The sequence below is a fragment of the Tachyglossus aculeatus genome, chromosome 18, assembly GCF_015852505.1.
Source record: "Tachyglossus aculeatus isolate mTacAcu1 chromosome 18, mTacAcu1.pri, whole genome shotgun sequence".
NCBI lineage: Eukaryota > Metazoa > Chordata > Mammalia > Monotremata > Tachyglossidae > Tachyglossus > Tachyglossus aculeatus.
In genome coordinates this window covers 35,418,698-35,442,027 of record NC_052083.1, presented here as the reverse complement: position 1 = coordinate 35,442,027, position 23,330 = coordinate 35,418,698, and the positions used below count along the sequence as shown (strand labels likewise).

The 23,330-nt window shown below is 42.1% G+C and overlaps 2 protein-coding genes across 2 annotated transcripts in view; one reads left to right on the top strand and one right to left on the bottom strand.

Moving 5' to 3' along the window:
* Positions 1 to 9,174: 9,174 nt before the first annotated feature.
* LOC119940247 (phosphatidylinositol glycan anchor biosynthesis class P) lies at positions 9,175 to 16,291 on the bottom strand. Its single transcript, XM_038760392.1, has 5 exons — positions 16,204 to 16,291; positions 12,821 to 12,924; positions 11,385 to 11,457; positions 10,976 to 11,094; positions 9,175 to 9,546 (listed from the first exon to the last, which is right to left on the bottom strand). Exons 2-5 carry the CDS (start codon positions 12,900 to 12,902, stop codon positions 9,416 to 9,418), a joined length of 405 nt encoding a protein of 134 aa, XP_038616320.1. The 5' UTR covers positions 12,903 to 12,924; positions 16,204 to 16,291; the 3' UTR covers positions 9,175 to 9,415.
* A 143-nt stretch (positions 16,292 to 16,434) lies between these two features.
* The window catches only part of TTC3 (tetratricopeptide repeat domain 3), an 80,402-nt gene continuing 73,506 nt past the window's right edge, over positions 16,435 to 23,330 (top strand). Inside the window, exon 1 of the mRNA XM_038759953.1 lies at positions 16,435 to 16,531. The gene's annotated coding sequence lies outside the window, so the exon portion shown is untranslated. The remainder of the gene's footprint in view (positions 16,532 to 23,330) is intronic.

Genomic DNA, 23,330 nt, shown 5'->3' with positions numbered 1-23,330 from the left:
TTTCCTCCTACAACCCAGGTCAAACACCTTGTTCCTCTAAAGCCAACCTTTCTCCTGTCTCATGTCATGTCCCATGTCCTGGGCTCCAGGAAGACTTTGGGAGGAATCCTAAGGTACTGAACCCAGCCCTTCCAGTTAGAGAGAGCGAGAAGGGAGAGTTAGAAGCATTCTGAATGGCCCTTCAAATTAAGTTTTCATTGAAGCCTGGACTCTGGATCCTTAATTTGAACTTATTTAGATTAACAGAAACATCCAGGTTTCTGTTATCAAGTCTGCCTACATGAATTATTGAGCCTGAAATTAGATAGGCTCTCTGCAGGCTAGTCCTGTCTCTTTTTCCTATACGGTACTCTGCCAGGCACTTAATATAGTGCTCCAGACACTGCAGATATTCAACGATTACTATTGATTTATTGAATTCCCAGAGGATGCTGAGTCCTGAAATGGGTATTTGTTACACCCTAAGAATACTACAGACCAAATTTAGTACTTCAGAAGTGCTTCAAAATCAACTCAGATTAAGGATACCTTTGTGGCTACTTGGCATTCTTTACCTAAGGATCTCAGAGCATTTGTTTTGTTCTCACATTCTACTTTGCACTGATTTTCTCCAATGATCCAAGAGTTACCTGTAAAAAACTATGGACATTTTCTCTGTGGCTACTACCATATACCAATAAAACATCACGTAAATTAGGTTGCTAAAGCTAAAATGAAGTAACCCAAGGGAAATGTTAAGATGAAACTCTTCAATTTCTTGACATCATTTTAGTTTTTGGCTTTATTGAGTTAATTAATCAAGGACCTGCCTTCCTGAGCTCTGAGTGCACCTTTCAGTGACCTCTGAGGGCATCCATCTTGTGAAGAAAGGGGGTCATCAGGTGAAGAAGCTAAAGCTAAGGAACACAATTCCACAGTTTGGTACTAAGGAGAAGTCCATTTTTAATAAGCATTTTATCATTGGGATATCATCAGCCTCCAAAGAGAATATCCTGATGACTTTTTGACTACAGTGCTGCATATAGGCCATATCTCATTTTGTACTAAGCAGAGCCCAGTGCTTAAAGCTCAATAAACACTAAATAATTATGTTGATCACTCTAGGACGGAAGATTTATGTGGTAGTCATGTGTGTGCCTTAGAGGAAGAAAAATTCAATTAACCATCATAATTTTCTTCCCCAGGCATATTAGACAGCTAGTACCATTTATATCTGCATTAACTTGAGTTACAAAGATCTAGAAATCTACCTGAAAATGAATCAAACGAGTGACAACACACCTGCATCGAGAGCCCTCCTAAGTATAAATACACATTTTTTTCTCAAGGGTGGGCAAACTTCATGACAGGCAGGACAAGAGAATATCATTCACAAAATTGTTGAAGCATAGAATCTCACCTTCACGACTTTTCAGGGTATTGTCTTTGGAGGGACTAAGGCTCTAGGGCAGATGCCCAGTGAGCTCTTTGTATTATGGCAAATATTTCTGGTGTCGGCCTGTAAAGGGTCTGATTATTTTACAACCCGACTGACTTGGCTTTGACCTAGGTTTGACACTCCTAAAGTGATGGGGAAGCAAGTGAGACCCTTGCCAGAGGTGCCTAAAGTTAATATGCTTTGTGTCAAATAGGGACAGGGCATCATCATCATCAATCATATTTATTGAGCGCTTACTATGTGCAGAGCACTGTACTAAGCACTTGGGAAGTACAAATTGGCAACATATAGAGACAGTCCCTACCCAACAGTGGGCTCACAGTCTAAAAGGGAATAATAATGATGGCATTTGTTAAGCGCTTACTATGTGCAAAGCACTGTTCTAAGTGCTGGGGAGGATACAAGGTGATCAGGTTGTCCCACTTGGGGTTCACAGTCTTAATCCCCATTTTACAGATGAAGGTAACTGAGGCCCAGAGAAGTGAAGTGATTTGCCCAAAGTCACACAGCTGACAATTGGAGGAGCCAGGATTTGAACCCATAACCTCCAACTTGTTGAGTTTCAGGAATAAAAACCAGTTACTTCAGACTCAAAAGTATATTAATATATTCTGATTCATTGCTCCTGATGGCACAGGTCTCTGCCTGCCACCACTACTGGGATGTGTGGTTAGGACTCCTGGATCCTGCTCCAGGAGTGAGTGGGGGCCACTGCTGTTATCTTTGCTGCCCAGACCCTGCTGGCAAAGCTACTGCTTTGGCTCAGAACCTGCCATGCTTTTCAAGCCTGGATGGGGGTAATAGTGATTTTTGGACAGCAGCAGCAGCAGCAGCAGCAAGGAGCCCAGACAGTGAATAAATTTGTGAATTTTACATTTCTGGCTTTCATCCCCTCATTCCTTCTGCCCGTGGACTTATGTCCTCTAATTCAAACACCTTATCCCTTTTTGCTTCCCTTTAGCCATTTCCCTTCCCTATCTACCTTTCTCTTTTCCAGTGTTTTTTATTTTAACCTCTCTCCTACCTGTCTTATGCATCCTCCCTTTTTCTCAAACCTTTCTGTTTTTATTACCTTTCCAACAAGGCTTCTGAAGGCCTCACCTGGTCCCAACCCACTCTGAACTCACAAAAATCCAGTTACCTTACATCACAGATCTGTCAGGGATAGCCGCTTTTTACATGTTACTCTGAGTTTCTATTAGCCGTTTCCAATTACTTACTGAACGCCGTTTGGCCCTCTAGTCTTGTTAAGGGGTGAAGTGAAATCGTTGAAGGCTAAGGGTTTTGCCCAGAAGTGGTCAAATGATAGAAAAGGCCACTGGTGTATGGGGAAGTTGTCAATCAAATGGTGATCAGCAATCCCTGGGTCTTCAAAGCAAAAAATCAGGGATAACTTTAAAAATGATTGTAAAACACTTTGGAAGTAAAGAACTAGAGAAATCTCCAAGAGACTTCCTCATTCAATTTTAGTAGGACTATTCAGGGGCCAGAGACAGAAGTGGGTGGGCAGGCATACTAGAGAAAAAAGTTTGGTCAAGTGGCAGTGTAGCATCAGCTTCATAACCAAATATATTTGTACATTGTAAACTGGAAATTTTACTTCAGCCAACTGCCAAAATCTATTTTCTCCATCTTGAACGGAGCTTGACGTATAAGTGCTAAAGTGATTTTGATGGGGTGGGCTCATGACGTGATTTGATAATCAGCAGGAGGCCAATTTGTCTGGAGATCTGAACTGCAAGGAATTTGGAAAAGTAAAAAATAGCTCAGATAGTGGAGTAAAACTGAATGGACATCTGACTGTGAAAAGCAACCCTAATTTCAATCAGTCAGGTCAACTATGACTACTTGAATCAGCTTCTTTCCCAATGTCAAGTCAAAGAAGAGTTGTTTCAAAGGAACTAAAATGGCAACAAGGAGAGCTAGAGACTCAAGGCTGAGTTAAAATTTTGCATTTCTCAGGAAAACTAAGTTTTTTGAGTGGGTGGAAGGGGTACAAATATTAGAGATTATCCCTTGCAGAACAATTACAACTTTCTGGAAAAATGTGTTACTGTAGATAGATCTTATGTGGCCTGAATGTCTCAACTCTGCCGGTCACCAGGGCATTTTTCACTTTTATGGAAAATTATTTTCATAGCAAAGGGAAACTTTCTAAAATTGTCTTCCATGGCAGACTAGTACTAAAGCAAATCCCAAAGAGATCCTGGTATGCTCAACTCCAAATCATGCTTTTCTTATTTTCTCTGACTAATTATAAGCAGACTCTCACCCTGAGCATATTGAATTTCAAAAATCACCATTACTACTGCAACCCACTTTCTTTCAGATAAGGAAGCCCAAGAAAATGTTTGTTGGGGAAATCTAAAGGCATGTATCGGATTAAACTCCAACCCTTTATATCATTCAAATTTTTTTTTGAAATTTCACAACTGAAATCACACTTCATACATTAAATTTAACTCAAGAATAACAAAATCCTGAAATTGAAAGTCTGTGATGGAGTGTACTGATTTCCATTTATGTAAGATTTCTAATATGATTGAACACTTTCATAATATTTCATAAATTTTTTTTACCCTTTAATGAGATGGCATGCCAAGGGTAAATGTGTCGGTGGGCATTGACTACAGAATAAATAAACCCAGGAAAATACCTTTAAGTAATTTTTAATCAAGAAAATAACTTACCTTTTCTAAAATGGCAAAAGACATTTCCTATACTCATCAAGCAAGAGAAAAAGTCTTATTTAACCCGGTGCACTAACTACTACTAATCTTGTTGGTGACAAGAACCTCCTGATAAGGCCAGGACAAAGAGGTGAAAATAAGGGCAAGTTTAGGATTTAGCTTCACTGATGCCAATTCCTTTGAGGGATTGGATACCTGATCTGATTCCGTTTACTTCAGATCTTTGAGTAAATCATTAAACAGGTATGTTTTGGAGGGTAAGGAGTTAAAAAACCAGTACCACTGTTTGATCTATCCAAGTTTTGTTTTGGAATCACTTATCTATTGAGCTGACGACAGCATAAATACCATCAAAATACCTGAGGGGATGAAAGTATGCTGAAAGAAGCAGGTGAAATTTAGTTATTTTTCTATCTCCACTAAGGTGCATGCCAGAGTTAATATAGGAATAGCTACCTGCTTCATCTCCTGTTGCAACACACCTGCTGATGGCCTGCCCCACATTCCAAGTCCCAAGATGCCCTAAAAAAGATATTGTAAAAATAGTGTTTTAAAGTCAGCGGTGGCACTAACCAAAACTGGATATCTATAACCTCTGCAAATAAACTGCCAACATGCACAGGCAAACATTCTTCAATTTTGCCCCAAAGGGGCATAGTTATTCTCAAGGTTAAGTAAAGGTCATCAGTCACTGCTGTACCACCACTCAGTGGTGATGGAAAAGCAAAGATTGGGATTGGGGCCTACAGATTTCACTTAAGAAACAAATGGCCCCAGTTTGTCTGTTCACTTAGGTCACCTCTGTTAGTTTTCCCATAATTGGCCTAGCTCAGTAGTCAAGTGAAATGACAGATTCATCACTGATAGAATCTTTGTCCACAGTTTACGATCCTCTAATTTGTGTGCCTTCAAGGTAAAGGGCCATTTTTCTAGTCTTTTTCATTCTGTGAGGATTTATGTCTCTTCAACACCAGACTAATTTAATCCTGACACTAGCTGATTCAGTGACATTGCTTGCACTACCTGTCAGGCTCACTAAAATCTTCAAAAAAATTCAAATGTCCTATCATAACAAGGAATTACAAACAGAATGGTAGATGGCTTTGAAGTAATTCAAGGTTGTAATTCAGAACCTTATGGCTAGTGTTGGACCTCTAGAGCCCCAAATGGATTCAACCCTGTTGATCTGAAAACCTTTCTGCCTCTCAACACGTCTTCATAACTGCTGTACTCAACCGCAACACTCCTTCTGATCTCAGGTACAACCTTCATGGAAGCGGGGAGGGGCATCTTTTGGCAAAGGGGCAATGAAAATTGCCAAAACTCTTGTTCATCCCTGAGTGGCCTACTTTCTACTCCGTAGGTTGTTTGGATATTTTATTTGTTTTTTGAAAGATATTATTAAGCTTTCTAAGGGCAGGGGTTGTGGCTTCTATTAATTGGGATATTCGTTAAGCGCTTCCTATGCGCCACTGTACTAAGTGCTGGGGTGGATATGTGATAATCAGGTCCCACATGAAACTCACAGTCTAAGTAGGAGGTAGGAGGGAGAATTTGTACTGAACTCCCATTTTGCAGATGAAGAAAATGAGGCACAGAGAAGTTAAGTGACTTGCTAAAGGTCACACAGTAGCTATATGACAGAGCCTGTGCCCAGGCCTGTGCCCTTTCCAATAGGCCACACTGCTTCCCATGCTGCCTCTATTTTGATTGTAATCTCCCAAGCACTTAGCACATTGCTCTGCACATGAAAAGGGCTCAATCCCTATTTTCCACTGATGAACTAATTATTCATGTACATTTTCAAAGTGGTCATGAACTGAACTTTTTTTGTGTCACTTGCACCATTCGGATTGTAAATGCCTTGAGGACAGGGTTTATGTCGTCTTTAATTTCACTGGAACTTAAAATGGATCTAGTTCAGAACTTTAAACAATTCATTAATTGTCTTTGTAATTCACTTCTTTTCCTGTTTTGACTTTTGGGTAACCATACAAGTTTAGAGTGTATAGCTGCATTGTATTTTGTCCCTGCCATCCTGATGGATACAAGCCCACAGTTTGTTTTTGTTTTCTCTGTCCCATATAAAGATTCTTCACAGGTTTGTTTAAAAGAGGAAGCAAACAAATGGCTATTTGTTTCACACTTTCTGAAAGAAGAGTGCTCGACTTATTCTTTAGATCATAGAGGGTTTCTTACGACTGTGCAGTCCGCCTATTCTTTGAGAAAATTCCTGTTTGCTTTCATCATATGAAATTCAGAGTATAACATTTTATACTGGCAATTATGCACAAGAAGTACACTGTCAAACGTGGAAACATCTGCCAATGACCTAAACTGCAAAAAGACACTCTACATGAGGCTGATGGTAAGCCCATAGTCTCAGAACAACCAATCAGCAGAACCTTCTCAAACAGAAAGTTCCACATGACTATGTCTAAATACAGCGTTTTCATAGAATCATTAGACGGGAAGAGACACTGAGGTCATCTAGTCCACTAAACCAACCAAGACAGATGGTTGTCCATTCTCTTAAGAACCTCCACAACCTCCTTTGAGAACTTGATCCACCCTGATACTTAAGAATTTCTTATGCTCAGCCATAACCTCTCCCACTTTAAGCCCATTTCCTTGAGAAAGAGTCTCCCAGAGATGACATTTTCATCTTTACAGATGCTCAGAGAGGACTGAATGCCCCCTGAAACTCTTCCAGCTGCCTCTATAGGGTGTTAACCAAGCATCTCCTGCTCTGGTTCTCCCCCTCCACCAGCCTCTCCACTGCAGGAACTAAAACGTACATTCCCTGAAATCCATCAGTCACAGATGGGTAACTGCACCCAAGACCCAGATTTTCATGTAGATGGAAGTATGGACTGTCCCCATTAGAATGTAAACTCTGTGAGGTCAGGGACTGAACCTATTAATTCTACTATATGGTTCCCCAGGAACATAGAACAGTGCTGTGCATACAGTAGGTGCTCAGTCTCTAATACCAATCAACTCACTGTCTCTCGTTCTGCCACTGACCCCTTGCTCCCTTCCCCGCACATATCTGAGACCAGCACTCTCCCCTTCTTCAAAGCCCAACTGAAATCATATCTCTTCCACAAAATCTTCCGTAACTAACCTCTCATTTCCCCACCCTATTATTTGTCCTCCCTTCTGCATAGTCTATGCACTTGGGTAGGTATATCTTAAGCACTTCTTACTCAGCTCCACCCCACTACACAGCATTTTTAATGTATCCTTACACTCTGCTGCTTCCCTTACCTGTAATTTAAACTGCCTGGGGCAGTTGCCCTATTTATCTTTTCCCCTACTTGCCTCTTCCATTGGCCCAAATGGCAGGAAAATTTCATTGGTCATCTTTACTTTTTTTTTTTAGCATAGTTACCTGGCAGATTGTGGAAATGACACAAAAAGGACAAGAGGTTTCAAGAAATTACAGAAAAAACTATGAAAAAGTACACCCCAGGGAGATATTAGCTCACAGGATAGAGACTATTTTCCAAACCCCTTGAGGAGGAAAACATTTGCATATGCAGCACATAAATCAAAGGAGCAATTCTTTCCCTACCCTTTACCTTCTGCTCTCTGCTCTGTAACCATTTTTGGCGATTTCACTACTCTAAACTAATAACTGTTGTATTTCTCGGTTTTCATTGTTGGTGGCAATATCTAGGCTGTGGGGAAGAGGATGTGGGAGGAGGGTAGGAGACTAGGAAGTGCACAGTTACATGGACCTGGCTGAGAAAGGAGCACAGAAAAAGCTCAGGAGTGAAACCAAGAGGATATGGAGTGGGCATACATTAGTCAAGGAGACATAAAATTGGACCTTTGCCTGAAGCATAGATGCCAACTTAATGTGGTAATGAGGATCATCTCTAGCTATGGGGACAAAGCCATTTCCCCCTTTTAGACTGTGAGCCCACTGTTGGGTAGGGACTGTCTCTATATGTTGCCAATTTGTGCTTCCCAAGCGCTTAGTACAGTGCTGTGCACATAGTAAGCGCTCAATGAATACGATTGATTGATTGATTGATTTCTCAACCCTCCAACTCCCTTAACTTTCCACTTCACCCATCTCAAGTCTGAAGAAAACCCCAAACCAGTGTTTCTGACTCATGAGCTCTTTGAAGTCTGACTGGCACTCCTAAGCCCCATCTAACTAAACTCCATTGTCAAAAGCCCTGCCCTCTTTTTTGCCCTTGCCCTCAAAATAAAAAGGTGGCATCCTGACTAAATAAGTTATCCAAACTAGAATGAAAACTCCAAAGGCTGATGGGGATCTTATTAAAATAATCACGGATTTTTAAATTTTTTATCTTGATAACAAAATACAATAGCTTTCATGCATACAGAAGATGTTCTCATTATCCTATAATTGTATTTTCCAAAGTAACACTACCCAGTCACGCAAAGCATTTAATTTCTTCAGGTTTACCCAAGTCCCTTAAATCAACAATAATCACCTAACTTTTTTCCTACTCCAGGCCAAAGGAAAGCCAAAGTTCACTCTCCCCTTCCAGATTGCCCCCCCAGCCACCAGCCCCATATTCACATCTAACTATGGGCACATAAGTACACAAATATTCCATCTTTATACTTCTTAACCTCTCTTCTCTGCAATTCGGCAGCAGGGCAAGATATGCACACTCACTTGTGAAGGGGGAAGAGGAAGTTGCAAAATAAAGTTTTGGCAATGAGCTATTTTTTAATCTGTCTGAAGGACAGAGGTTGGGGCTTACTCTTTGGGAATGTGGTCTTTGCAGATCTCTGCAGAGTTTTACAAGCAAGAAAGGAACTCTTTGCTGAGTAGAGAGGACCTGGAGACTGGGAAGAGTGTTTCAGAGCCAACATTCATGGAGTAGGAATATGTTTTGTTTTCTTGTCTGTCTCCCCCTTCTAGACTGAGAGCCCGCTATTGGGTAGGGACCGTCTCTATATGTTGCCAACTTGTACTTCCCAAGCGCTTAGTACAGTGCTCTGCACACAGTAAGCGCTCAGTAAATACGATTGAATGAATGAATGAATGTTGGTCCGGGATGTGATGATTCACCAGAGGATTTTATTTCTTTTGTTAACTAATAATGAAAATTTGCTAGCTTAACTAAATAATGGTAACCCTGTTCAAACAGCAGAGTTTGACTATTACATTTTGCATGTGTCAATCAATATGGGTAATTTACAAGTCCGAGAAAATGGAACATTGTCACTTGTGGGACAATTAAGAAATTTTTATCCCAAAGTTCGTAAGTATTTTGTGTTGAAACAATGTACGTACAATTCAGTTTCTAGTGTAAAGGCCTCTAGCAGCAAGAAAAAACATTTGGTTTACTTCACTAATAGGGATATCCCTTAGGGCAGGGATTGCTTCTTCTTGGGATTTCTTCTGTTGCTGATTCTTTGCATAATTATCTGCAAAAAATACAAAAATACTATATGTTTAAATCCTGTGGCTTATAAAACACTTCTGTTTGCATGCTGATTGATAACTACAGCCTAAAACAAAAGACACACAAGCCATTTCCCTGGAGCAGACTGCTGAATGGCAATATTGTTAATATTTTCCACATTAAGAATGCAGGTTGAAAAACACTCATTGAATAATTAGAGCATGTTAATCAAAATATGCAAACATTCAGTAAATGGGACTTTAGGGACACCTTTCCTAATTAAAAGAAGAAACTAATGTCCTGCTTTCAAGCATTCTAATGAATAGTTTTACTTATATTCATCTGAAGTCTTTTTTGACTCTTGAACAAATAACCGCTCACAGGGGCAGGCCAATTTATGAACTCTGAAATACTACTGAAATCAATGCCAAAATTACTAGATTGTTTGGTTGTGCAGTATACTCTACTAAATGCAAATCTTTGCACCTGGATCTTTCTACTTCTCCAGGCTGCCTGATTAATGACAATGACGCAAGTTTACATTGGCAGGAAAGGTTGTAACATCTAATACAGCTAACAAACGCTACTTCTGAATTTTATTTAGAGGAATCTCCTTGATTTGAAATACTGTGGCTCCCTTAAAAAGACTGAAAAGGAAAAAAGTGAGGCCTGTCAAAGAACTGAATGAATGTTTTCCTTCCCAGTTCAGTTCTTACAAAGAACAAGGACACTAAGTTGAATATTCACTATCTCCTTTGCAGGTAAGAATAATTTATGGCCGATTCTAAGGTTAGAGACCTGATTATTTGGGCGAAACTGCAAGAACCAGAAAATGAGAATCTTGAATGGTATTCTTCCAAGGGATGCCAATTCTCACAATTTGAAAAATTTACAGCTAAGTAGCAACTAATGAGCTGACTGAAGAGAAAAGTCTTCACTGGGCAACAATTCTGACAACGTGGACAGGAGAAAAATTACAAATAAAAAAATAAATCTTTCCCAAATTTTAAAGTTAAATGCTCTAACCAGATCGCTCAATATTTTCCTTAAGCCTATTAATCTCCCTAATACATTGTTTCTGAAAACACAGGCCTCAATTTTTTTTTTAACATTATATTTTTACATTCTCAAAATATTTCAAAACTGGATTCAATTCAAACGGGAAGCAGCGAAGCCTTATTGATAGAGCATGAGCCTATTGACTCCTTTTGGGAGTCAAAAGGACCTGGATTCTAGTCCCGGCTCTGCTATTTGTTTGCTGTATGAATTTGGGCATGTCACTTAACTTCTCTATGCCTCAGTTCTCATCTGTAAAATGGGGATGAAGACTGTGAGCCCCATGTGGTACGTGGACTGCGAACAAATTGATGAGCTTGTATGTACCCTTGCACTTAGAATGGTGCCTGGCACATAGTAAGCGCTTAACAAATACCATAAAAAAAAGATCTTACCTGTGATTGTATGAATAGAGTTGAGTGAAGAAGTACTCATCATGTTAATGCCAAACAAGAGTATATAAGCAATTACTAAAGTAAAAAGAAGGTACACAGGCAAAGCCACTGCCCAGTATCTAGAAAAGAAAATATTATAATAAATGATACACATATAATTCTTCACATAAAGGGCTTTAAAGAGCATCACATTTAGTTAATGCTAAAAGAACACTTTTAATGCTAAAATAATGCTGAGTCAGAACAACTTGTGATTTTGCTCCTATTTTTGAGCTCCCCTATCTAAAATCAAATTTTTGTAAATGTTAACATTTCATGTGCCTTAAGATCAGAAGGAACTGGAAATCAAATTTTTGGAAGTCATTTTGACACGTCATGATGACACTGAAGTAGGATCATTTTAACTTACTTTTGAGGCCAATACGTTAGTCCTAAGGAGCTTAACCAAGATTCTGGAACAAATGCCCACACGAGATATAATACTATTCAAAAACAGAAAGGAAAAATAGTAAATTTAGGACATATACATACGTATAGACTCTAGCAATACATTTTATCTGCTCTTTCTTAAAGACTAGTACTGGTGACATCAAGTACAGTGCTCTGCACACAGTAAGCGCTCAATAAATACGAGTGAATGAATAAATGAATGAATGCTTATTTAGTACAAAAATTCAAATCAGTACAAATCCAGGCCCTGAATGAAGTTATGTTAGACTCAAATAAAGTCTGGTAGTGGGGAAAATAAGAACATTAATAAAAGTGTCACACACAACCTATACCATTAATATATTAATCTTCTAGCCATCAGTACTCAAACTCACAATACACAGCATTACTAAGACACTGGCCAGGGTTGGTGAAAACTCTGCAGAGTAGAAACTGTTCAGCATACTCACATCATATTCTGATTATTTACACAGCTGATTTAACAGCCTTTGACATGTTCTCCTATACTCCAGAATTCATTTTAATGCTGCAAATGCATGTTTTGAAATTTAAAATAAATTATCGCTTTAGGCAAAATAATCAAGTGATCACTGGACACTTACTGAGCAGTTATTGGGTTTTAGAGCATTTGGTATAACCGGTATTCCAAGTCCTTAAAACTCTTTGTAAATATTTGTTTATTGGATGGCGAAAATGCCAGCTGGCAACACATCGTGAGGAAGGGCGAACTTCCTTTTGGGCCCGCGTGATTAGTGATTAAGACATTTTGAAATATTACTGGCTTTTACTGCATTTCCCGTTTGACAAATGGAAATGGATGGCTTTTAGGTCAGCATTTGCCCTTTGCTATGGGCCTTCCAGGAATGTTGGTGGCCTTGATTCTACTCCTCAAAATATATCTGGTTTCCCTAATTTTGTTTCTAACTCCTTGCACTTTTTCTTATTCATACTGATTCCACTTTTACAAATACTCTCTCAGCTCCTTGGATGAACTCTAGAAAGTACATTTAAGGAAATGTACTTGCTTGTGTATAAAAACTGAATAAAATGATGCTAGACACTGCAAAATATTTTCAAACTTCAGATAGGTCTAGGGCAGTTTTCAACCTCGTTTTATTTTATTCCACTACTTCATCACCTTAGAGATCCCAACGACCGGTGTTCAGCTAGAAAACACAGAGCCAATTATTTTAGTTCAAATCCACAATTGCCAGCCAACTGTTCCGCAGCCTAGATTATAGAATAATTCAAATACTCAAACCATGCCACTGCAACAAACAGAATTATTTTCAAAGCAAAATTTAGCTTTAAAGTCATATAACTAATGCACCATTCACTCCTCCTCCCCCATCCCTTTCAGAAATAGTTCACCACTCCTTCAGGAAGCATACTTACTGAAGCCAAATTGAGAGCCTAAGAAAAGGACAAAGCCATAAATCGCTCTTTCCGGCAATGGCGATGGGGAATTTTCAACCATGGTGTCCTTGACTTTGGAAAATCTGTGGGAAGGAAATACAATGCCCAATTTAACATCTGTTTTATGACACCCATGACTTTGTTTCTGAAACCCATTTCCATACTTTCACCACTGTTCCCAGAACTAAATCCAACTTGACTCATCTCGCCTTGACCCATTTGAGGCTGCCATCCCCCTGGGTTCAGAAAGCCGACATTCAAAAAAGTGGAAAGTGCTAAAATATCAGGTTGGTCTTTGGTATGTTGTTGGGCGGCCGCTCCAATGCTGGGGTGCTGGTTGACCACTTTGGTCATCATCATCAATCATCATCAATCGTATTTATTGAGCGCTTACTATGTGCAGAGCACTGTACTAAGCACTTGGGAAGTACAAATTGGTCACTAGCAGGGAGGCTGGGAATCCAAGGGCCCGGCCTTGGCCTGAACTGAGAATTCAAATGCCATTTTCAATCAATCAATCAATCAATCGTATTTATTGAGCACTTACTGTGTGCAGAGCACTGTACTAAGCGTTTGGGAAGTACAAGCTGGCAACATATAGAGACAGTCCCTACCCAACAGCGGGCTCACAGTCTAGAAGGGGGAGACAGAGAACAAAACCAAACATACTAGCAAAATAAAATAAATTTTCAAGGCTGGGGCTGTGTTTTGAGGGGATGAGGCCTTCTGTAGGCCCCAAAAGCGCCAGGGTCAAGGTAACCCGGCATTACCCTTTTAAGGTTTCTATTTAATCTTCCCTCAGGCCCTTTCCCCAAGCCCAAAATGAAGAGAGGGAGGAAAAAGGGCACAGGTGTCACTCTGCAAAGGCAAGGGCCTGCCAAAGACAATCAACCAATCAATCGTATTTATTGAGCACTTACTGTGTGCAGAGCACTGTACTAAGCGCTTGGGAAGTACAAGTTGGCATATGGAGACAGTCCCTACCCAACAGTGGGCTCACAGTCTAGAAGAGGGAGACAGAGAACGAAACCAAACATGCTAACAAAATAAAATAAATAGAATAGATATGTACAAGACAAGCAGCGTGGCTCAATGGAAAGAGCCTGGGCTTTGGAGTCAGAGGTCACGGGTTCAAATCCCGGCTCTGCCAATTGTCGGGTGGGTGATTTTGGGCAAGTCACTTCACTTCTCAGTTCCCTCATCTGTAAAATGGGGATTAAAACTGCGAGCCTCCCGTGGGACAAACTGATCACCTTGTAACATCCCCAGCGCTTAGAACAGAGCTTTGCACATAGTAAGTGCTTAACAAATACCATCCTTATTATTATTATTATTATTATTATTAAATTGCCTTAAAGAGGGGAGCTAAGGGGAGATCAATCAATCAATCGTATTTATTGATTGCTTACTGTGTGCAAAGCACTGCACTACGTGCTTGGGAAGTCCAAGTTGGCAACATCTAGAGACAGTCCCTACCCAACAGTGGGCTCACAGTCTAAAAGGGGGAGACAGAGAACAAAACCAAACATACTAACAAAATAAATAGATCATCATCATCAATCGTATTTATTGAACGCTAACTGTGTGCAGAGCACATCTAGAGACAGTCCCTACCCAACAGTGGGCTCACAGTCTAAAAGGGGGAGATAGAGAACAAAACCAAACATACTAACAAAATAAAATAAATAGAATAGATCATCATCATCAATCGTATTTATTGAGTGCTTACTGTGTGCAGAGCACTGTACTAAGTGCTTGGGAAGTACAAGTTGGCAACATATATAGAGACAGTCCCTACCCAACAGTGGGCTCAGTCTAAAAGGGGGAGATAGAGAACAAAACCAAACATACTAACAAAATAAAATAAATAGAATAGATCATCATCATCAATCGTATTTATTGAGTGCTTACTGTGTGCAGAGCACTGTACTAAGCACTTGGGAAGTACAAATTGGCAACATATAGACACAGTCCCTACCCAGCAGTGGGCTCACAGTCTAAAAGGGGGAGACAGAGAACAAAAATAAACATACTAACAAAATAAAATAAATAAAATAGATCATCATCATCATCATCATCAATCGTATTTATTGTGCGCTTACTGTGTGCAGAGCACTGTACTAAGCGCTTGGGAAGTACAAATTGGCAACACATAGAGACAGTCCCTACCCAGCAGTGGGCTCACAGTCTAAAAGGGGGAGACAGAGAAAACCAAACATACTAACATAATAAAATAGATCATCATCATCAATCGTATTTATTGAGCGCTTACTGTGTTCAGAGCACTGTACTAAGCGCTTGGGAAGTACAAATTGGCAACATATAGGGACAGTCCCTACCCAACAGTGGGCTCACAGTCTAAAAGGGGGAGACAGAGAACAAAACCAAACATACTAACAAAATACAATAAATAAAATAGATCATCATCATCATTATCAATCGTATTTATTGAGCGCTGTGTGCAGAGCACTGTACTAAGCGCTTGGGAAGCACAAATTGGCAACATCTAGAGACAGTCCCTACCCAACAGTGGGCTCACAGTCTAGAAGGGGGAGACAGAGAACAAAACCAAACATACTAACAAAATAAAATAGATCATCATCATCAATCGTATTTATTGAGCGCTTACTGTGTTCAGAGCACTGTACTAAGCGCTTGGGAAGTCCAAATTGGCAACATCTAGAGACAGTCCCTACCCAACAGTGGGCTCAGTCTAAAAGGGGGAGATAGAGAACAAAACCAAACATACTAACAAAATAAAATAAATAGAATAGATCATCATCATCAATCGTATTTATTGAGCGCTTACTGTGTGCAGAGCACTGTACTAAGCGCTTGGGAAGTCCAAATTGGCAACACATAGAGACGGTCCCTACCCAGCAGTGGGCTCACAGTCTAAAAGGGGGAGACAGAGAACAAAACCAAACATACTAACAAAATAAAATAAATACAAGAGATATGTACAAGATAAATAGAGTAATAAATCTGTACAAACATATATACAGGTGCTGTGGGGAAGGGAAGGAGGTAGGGTGGGGGGGATGGAGAGGGGGAGGAGGGGGAGAGGAAGGAAGGGGCTGAGTGTGGGAAGGCCTCCTGGAGGAGGTGAGCTCTCAGCAGGGCCTTGAAGGGAGGAAGAGAGCGAGCTTGGCGGATGGGCAGAGGGAATGGGGGCATTCCAGGCCCGGGGGTCGATGGCGGGACAGGTGAGAACGAGGCCCGGTGAGGAGATTAGCGGCGGAGGAGCGGAGGGTGCGGCCTGCGATGGAGAAGGAGAGAAGGGAGGTGAGGGAGGAGGGAGATGGTCAGTTTGTGATGTCCCAGTCTCCTCAGCTTTACCGCCCCCCTGAGCCCCCACTTCCCCGGCTCCTTATAAGCGGGTCGAACCGCCCAGATCTCCTCAGCTCCGACGTCCGCGGGGGGGGGGGCGGAGGCGCAGACCGGTCGGATCTGCGCAGGCGCGGAGCGGGAAACGAGGAAGTCACCGCTTCGCCGGCGAGCAAGAGGACGGGCGCGGCGGGCCACCGCGCACGCGCGTTCCCGCACGTGACCTTTCGTCCCCCTCCTCCCTGCGGCCTTCGACCTCCCTCTCCGGCCCGCCGCCTGCCTGAGGCGCTGCCCCTGAGCCGTCAGTCAGGACCGGACCGACTGTTCCGACTTTCCCGATTGTCCCGATTGTCCCGACTGTCGGTGAGTGCGGGATTCACCCCCCCCCCCACCCCCCGTCCCCTTTCCTTTTCCGCATCATCCCGGGGTTCTCCCGGTCCCCACCTTCCCCCTCCATCCCCCTTCCCTGCCTCTTTTCCCGGCACCCTCCGCGGTGAGCAAGAGTCCTCCCGGGCCCTGTGAGGGGGCGAGGGCCGCCTCAGGCCTGTGAGGGGAGGGGGCCCCTCCCTCTCTTAATAGCCTGTGAGCCCACTGTTGGGTAGGGACTGTCTCCATATGTTTCCAACTTGGACTTCCCAAGCGCTTACTACAGTGCTCTGCACACAGTAAGCGCTCAATAAATACGATTGATTGATTGATTGAGGAAACAAGGGGAGGGGGCGAAGAGGAGCGGGCCCCTCCCTCGCTTCATAGGCTGTGAGCCCACTGTTGGGTAGGGACTGTCTCCATATGTTTCCAACTTGGACTTCCCAAGCGCTTACTGCAGTGCTCAGCACACAGTAAGCGCTCAATAAATACGATTGATTGATTAATAGTGATGACCCTACTGAGAGCTCACCTCCTCCAGGAGGCCCTCCCAGACTGAGCCCTTTCCTTCCTCTCCCCCTCGCCCCCTTCTCCAGACCCCTCATCTTCCTTCCCTTCCCCACAGCACCTGTATATATGTATGTACGTATTTATGTACGTAGGGACTGCCTCTAGATGTTGCCAACTTGTACTTCTCAAGCGCTTAGTACAGTGCCCTGCACACAGTAAGCGCTCAATAAATACGATTGATTGATTGAGGAAACAAGGGGAGGGGGCGATGAGGAGCGGGCCCCTCCCTCTCTTAATAGCCTGTGAGCCCACTGTTGGGTAGGGACTGTCTCTATATGTTGCCAACTTGGACTTCTCAAGCGCTTAGTACAGTGCTCTGCACACAGTAAGCGCTCAATAAATACGATTGATTGATTGATTGAGGAAACAAGGGGAGGGGGCGATGAGGAGCGGGCCCCTCCCTCTCTTAATAGCCTGTGAGCCCACTGTTGGGTAGGGACTGTCTCTGTATGTTGCCAACTTGGACTTCCCAAGCGCTTAGTACAGTGCTGTGCACACAGTAAGCGCTCAATAAATACGATTGATTGATTAATAATGATGACCCTACTGAGAGCTCACCTCCTCCAGGAGGCCCTCCCATACTGAGCCCCTTCCTTCCTCTCCCCCTCACCCCCTTTCCATCCCCCCTCATCTTACTTCCTTCCCTTCCCCACAGCACCTGTATATATGTGTATATGTTTATACATATTTATTACTCTATTTATTGATTTTACTTGTACGTATCTATTCTATTTATTTTATTTTGTTAGTATGTTTGGTTTTGTTGTCTGTCTCCCCCTCTTAGACTGTGAGCCCACTGTTGGGTAGGGACCGTCTCTATGTGTTGCCAACTTGGACTTCCCAAGCGCTTAGTACAGTGCTGTGCACACAGTAAGCGCTCAATAAATACGATTGATTGATTTGATTAATAATGATGACCCTACTGAGAGCTCACCTCCTCCAGGAGGCCTTCCCAGACTGAGCCCCTTCCTTCCTCTCCCCCTCCTCCCCCTCTCCATCTCCCTCATCTTACCTCCTTCCTTTCCCCACAGCACCTGTATATATGTAAATATGTTTGTACGTATTTATTACTCTATTTATTTTACTTGTACATATCTATTCTATTTATTTTATTTTGTTAGCATGTTTGGTTTTGTTCTCTGTTTCCCCCTTTTAGACTGTGAGCCCACTGTTGGGTAGGGGCTGTCTCTATATGTTGCCAACTTGTACTTACCAAGCGCTTAGTACAGTGCTCTGCACACAGTAAGCGCTCAATAAATACGATTGATTGATTTATTAAGCAATTACTATAATAATCATTCATTCAATCGTATTGAGCGCTTACTGTGTGCAGAACACTGTACTAAGCGCTTGGGAAGTACAACTTGGCAACATATAGAGACGGTCCCTACCCAGGATTATTATAATAATAATAATGATGGTATTTGTTAAATGCTTACTATGTGCAAAGCACTGTAACAAGCGCTGGGCAGGGTACAGGGTGATCAGGTTGTCCCACGGGGGGCTCACAATCTTAATCCTCATTTTACAGTTGAGGTGACTGAGGCACAGAGAAGTTAAGTGACTTGCCCAAAGTCACACAGCTGACAATTGGAGAAGCCGGGTTTTGAACCCATGATTCATTCATTCAGTTGTATTTATTGAGCGCTTACTGTGTGCAGAGCACTGTACTAAACGCCTGGGAGGTACAAGTTGGCAACATATAGAGATGGTCCCTACCCAGGATTATTATAATAATAATAATAATGATGGTATTTGTTAAGCGCTTACTATGTGCAAAGCACTGTTCCAAGCGCTGGGGAGGGTAAAGGGTGATCAGGTTGTCCCACGGGGGCTCACAATCTTAATCCTCATTTTACAGTTGAGGTAACTGAGGCACAGAGAAGTTAAGTGACTTGCCCAAAGTCACACAGCTGACAATTGGAGGAGCCGGGATTTGAACCCATGATTCATTCATTCATTCATTCAGTCGTATTTATTGAGCGCTTACTGTGTGCAGAGCACTGTACTAAGTGCTTGGGAAGTACAAGTTGGCAACATATAGAGATGATCCCTACCCAACAGTGGGCTCACAGTCTAGAAGGGGGAGACAGACAACAAAACAAAACATATTAACAAAACAAAATGAATAAATATGTACAAATAAAATAGAGTAATAAATCTGTACAAACATATACATATATACAGGTGCTCTGGGGAGGGGGAGGAGGTAAGGCGGGGGGGATGGGGAGAAGGGGGAGAGGAAGGATCTCTGACTCCAAAGCCCGGGCTCTTTTCTGACAATAATAATAATAATAATAATGGCATTTATTAATCGCTTACTATGTGCAAAGCACTGTTTTAAGCACTGGGAGGTTACAAGGTGATCAGGTTGTCCCATGGGGGGGCTCACACTCTTAACCCCCATTTTACAGATGAGGGAACTGAGGCACAGAGAAGTTAAGTGACTTGCCCAAGGTCACACGGCTGACAATTAGCGGAGCCACGCTGCTCTCTTATGGTTTACTTGCATCCTGTTCGGGCAGGGTGATGATAACAACAATTATTATCATGGATTGGAGCTAGTTCTCTTCCTCCCTTCAAAGCCGTACTGAGAGCTCACCTCCAGGAGGCCTTCCCAGACTAAGCCCCCCTTTTTCCTCTCCTCCTCCCCATCCCCCCCACCCTACCTCCTTTCCCTCCCCACAGCACATGTATATATTTGTACAGATTTATTGCTCTATTTATTTTACTTGTACATATTTACTATTCTATTTATTTTGTTAATGAAGTGCATCTAGCTTTAATTCTATTTGTTCTGACGACTTGACACCTGTCCACATGTTTTGTTGTCTGTCCCCCGCTTCTAGACTGTGAGCCCGTTGTTGGGTAGGGACCGTCTCTATATGTTGCCAACTTGTACTTCCCAAGCGCTTAGTACAGTGCTCTGCACACAGTAAGCGCTCAATAAATACGATTTGAATGAACGAATGAGTAATTATTATTACTCGTGCTCTTACTACGTCCAAATTCTGCATTAAGCTCTGGAGTAGGTACAAGCTAATCAGGTCCCACATGTGTCCTACACAGGCTAAATAGGAGGTGGAACAGGTATAATAATAATAATGATATTTGTTAAGCACTTACTATGTGCTAAGCACTATTCTGAGCACTGGGGTAGATACAGGGTAATCAGGTTGTCCCACATGGGGCTCACAGTATTAATCCCCATTTTACAGATGAGGTAATAATCATGATGATGGCATTTGTTAAGCGCTTACTATGTGCCAAGCACTGCTCTAAGCTCTGAGGTGATGCCTGTTTACTTGTTTTGATGTCTGTCTCCCCCCTTCTAGACTGGGAGCCCACTGTTGGGTAGGGACTGTCTCTATATGTTGCCAACTTGTACTTCCCAAGCGCTTAGTACAGTGCTCTGCACACAGTAAATGCTCAATAAATACGATTGATGATGATGATGAGCAGGGATTGTCTCTATTCATTGCTGAATTGGACTTTCCAAGCACTTAGTACAATGCTCTGCACGCTGCAAGCGCTCAGTAAATACGTTTGAATGAGTGAATACAAGGTAATCAGGTTATCCCACGTGGGTGTTCCAGTCTTAATCCCCATTTTGCAGATGAGGTAACTGAGGCACAGAGGAGTTAAGTGGCTGGCCCAAAGCCACACATCTGATAAGTGGCAGAGTCGGAATTAGAACCCAGGGCCTCTGACTCCCGAGCCCGTGCTCTTTCCTCTAAGCCACGCTTCTCCTCAGGGTATTGGACCCCTGTTCTGCAGATGAGGGAACTGAGGTACAGAGAAGTTCGGTGACTTATCAAAGGCCGCACAGCAGGTAAGTGACAGAGGCAGGATTAGAACCCAGGTCATCTGACTCCCAAGCCTGTGTTCTTTCCATCCATAGCATGGGTAAGTGCTATGAAGTTGCGGGGCATAGTGTTTGGGGGGGAAAATGGAGACTGTGAGGAGCTGTCGGGGGAGGTGCAATCCAAAAAGTTGTTACCTTAAGCATGCTCGATCACAGAAAGGTCCTCCAAACTTCAGCTTTCCACAATACCCTTACACATGAACATGCCAAATGGGCAAAAGCCTCTATAGACCATGGATTACGCCTGGAGTAGGTTGACAGCTCGTTTAGAAAATCGGGGAAACTTCATGGACTAGTGGATAAACTACAGGCCTGGGAGTCAGAGGACCCTGGACAAGTCATTTAACTTCTCTTAGCCTCAGGTAACTTGTCTTTAAAACGGGCATTAAGACTGTGAGCCCCATGTGGGACATAGATCGTGTCCAACCTGATTAACTTGTATCCACTTCAGCCATTAGTATGGTGCCTGGCACATAGTAAGCTCTTAATACCACTGGCGGAAAAAATAAAATAAAATGCTTGTGGAGCCTGGGGCTTTTGCTTCTTGTCATGCTGAAGCCACTTTGGCAGAATAATTGTTGCTCTTTCCTGGTAGGCTTTGGAGGCAAGGCCATCAGCATGACTCAGTACAAAAGTCCTCAGTGTTGTACTTCGATACGTGTTAAGAAGCACATAGTATCCTCTGACTAATTTAAACAACTCATTCTATCAGTTTATTTTTCTTTGGGGTCAGAGTACTCAGTTTCAGTACTGCCATTTTTATTTTGGGAAAGCATTTTCCCACAGTGAAAAAGGCTTGCAGTTTGATATTTGTTGAGTGACTTGTCTTGAGTTCACACAGCAGGGAAGTGGTGGAGCTGTGATTAGAACCCAGGGCTTCTGACTCCCAAGCCTGGTATTCTGGAATAAAAGAATTAGAGAACAGTGCTTGGCACATAGTAAGCGCTTAACAAATGCTGTCGTTATTGTTAGTAATACTTGCAAACTTGTCTTTTAAGGATTGTACAGAGCAGAGTCTGGGACCGATACATATTTTTAATAGGACCTTTCTCTTCACTCACCAGTCAAAAATGTGCATTAAACCCTGGCTTATGCTAATTTTATTTAGCTTAATATGCTTGTTTAGCCATTTTGCTATCCTTCACTTGTCTGTAAGAAGGTCATTTATCTAATCTAGAGGGCAAAGACTGTGAATTTTATCTACTTGAACAGCATCTAGCATAGTGATAGGCACGTAAAATACTTCTGAATGATAATGAAGAGAAGAAGGTGGAGCAGAGCAATCTTTAATGTATATGGCAGTCTTTCAGTTTCAGAGGTGACTAGTTTTGGTGAGATCCTATCCATGTGGGTAAGTTTTGCTAAAAAGACCAGTGAGTAACTGACATACCCTTCCGCATTATTACACAAAAGGATAGATTCTTAGTGCAATAATGGTTTTGTCCATTTAGGACCTGTTGGTTTTTAAGCCTGCCTATTAAAGAAAAGTTTTGTCCAGGAGAGCAAGGCCTCTCCTGGATGCAGCTGACTAGGTAGATCTGTCTGCTGCAGGGTTCTCCATTCGCTGGGATTCACTGCTGTGAATAATGGTCCCATTATTTGACCATTGATTTCACTGTATCTTGTTTATTCTTAGCTTTTAGCTTGTGTAGGTGCCTCCTTTTAGTTAATCATAGTGCAGCTGATTGGATATCCTGTTTTCATCCATTCTCACATGTCCCACCCAGCGAAGTTGTGGTTAGTGAGAGCATTGCTTTAATGCTTCACTCAATCAGCTTGTGAACTGACTGCATTCCAGGACCCCATTGATAACACTGTCCTACCATTTAATGTTGAATTGAATTTGGAGGTGATACTAGTAAAAACTGCTTTAGAAGATGGATATTCAATCATTCATTCATTCAGTCCTACTTATTGAGCGCTTACTCTGTGCAAAGCACTGTACTAAGTACCTGGGAGAGTACAGTATAACAGTAAATAGGCACATTCCCTGCTCACAACGAGCTCACCTTCTAGAGGGGGAAACAGACATTAATATGCATAAAATAAATTATAGTGTCTCTGTAATAGGTCCAGATGTGTTAGCCATGTAAGAGGTTGGCCAGCCACAATTTTATAGAGTTTCAACTCAGAGTGAACCACACTCTGTTTCACAATCTGCCAAAAAACTATGCTGACCTTGAATCAGTTTTCTCTCGATCTTTCCATGCATTATTGGACAGTGTACTGTAGAGGTAATATAATTTAGGTTACAATTTTTAGTTCCGTGTTGCCAGTGAAAACTTTTGGTTGTGTATATAGTTTCCCAGGCGTAAACTGGAATGCAGCTAGTTTTCTTCAGCTATATTGTCATTTCTTTGT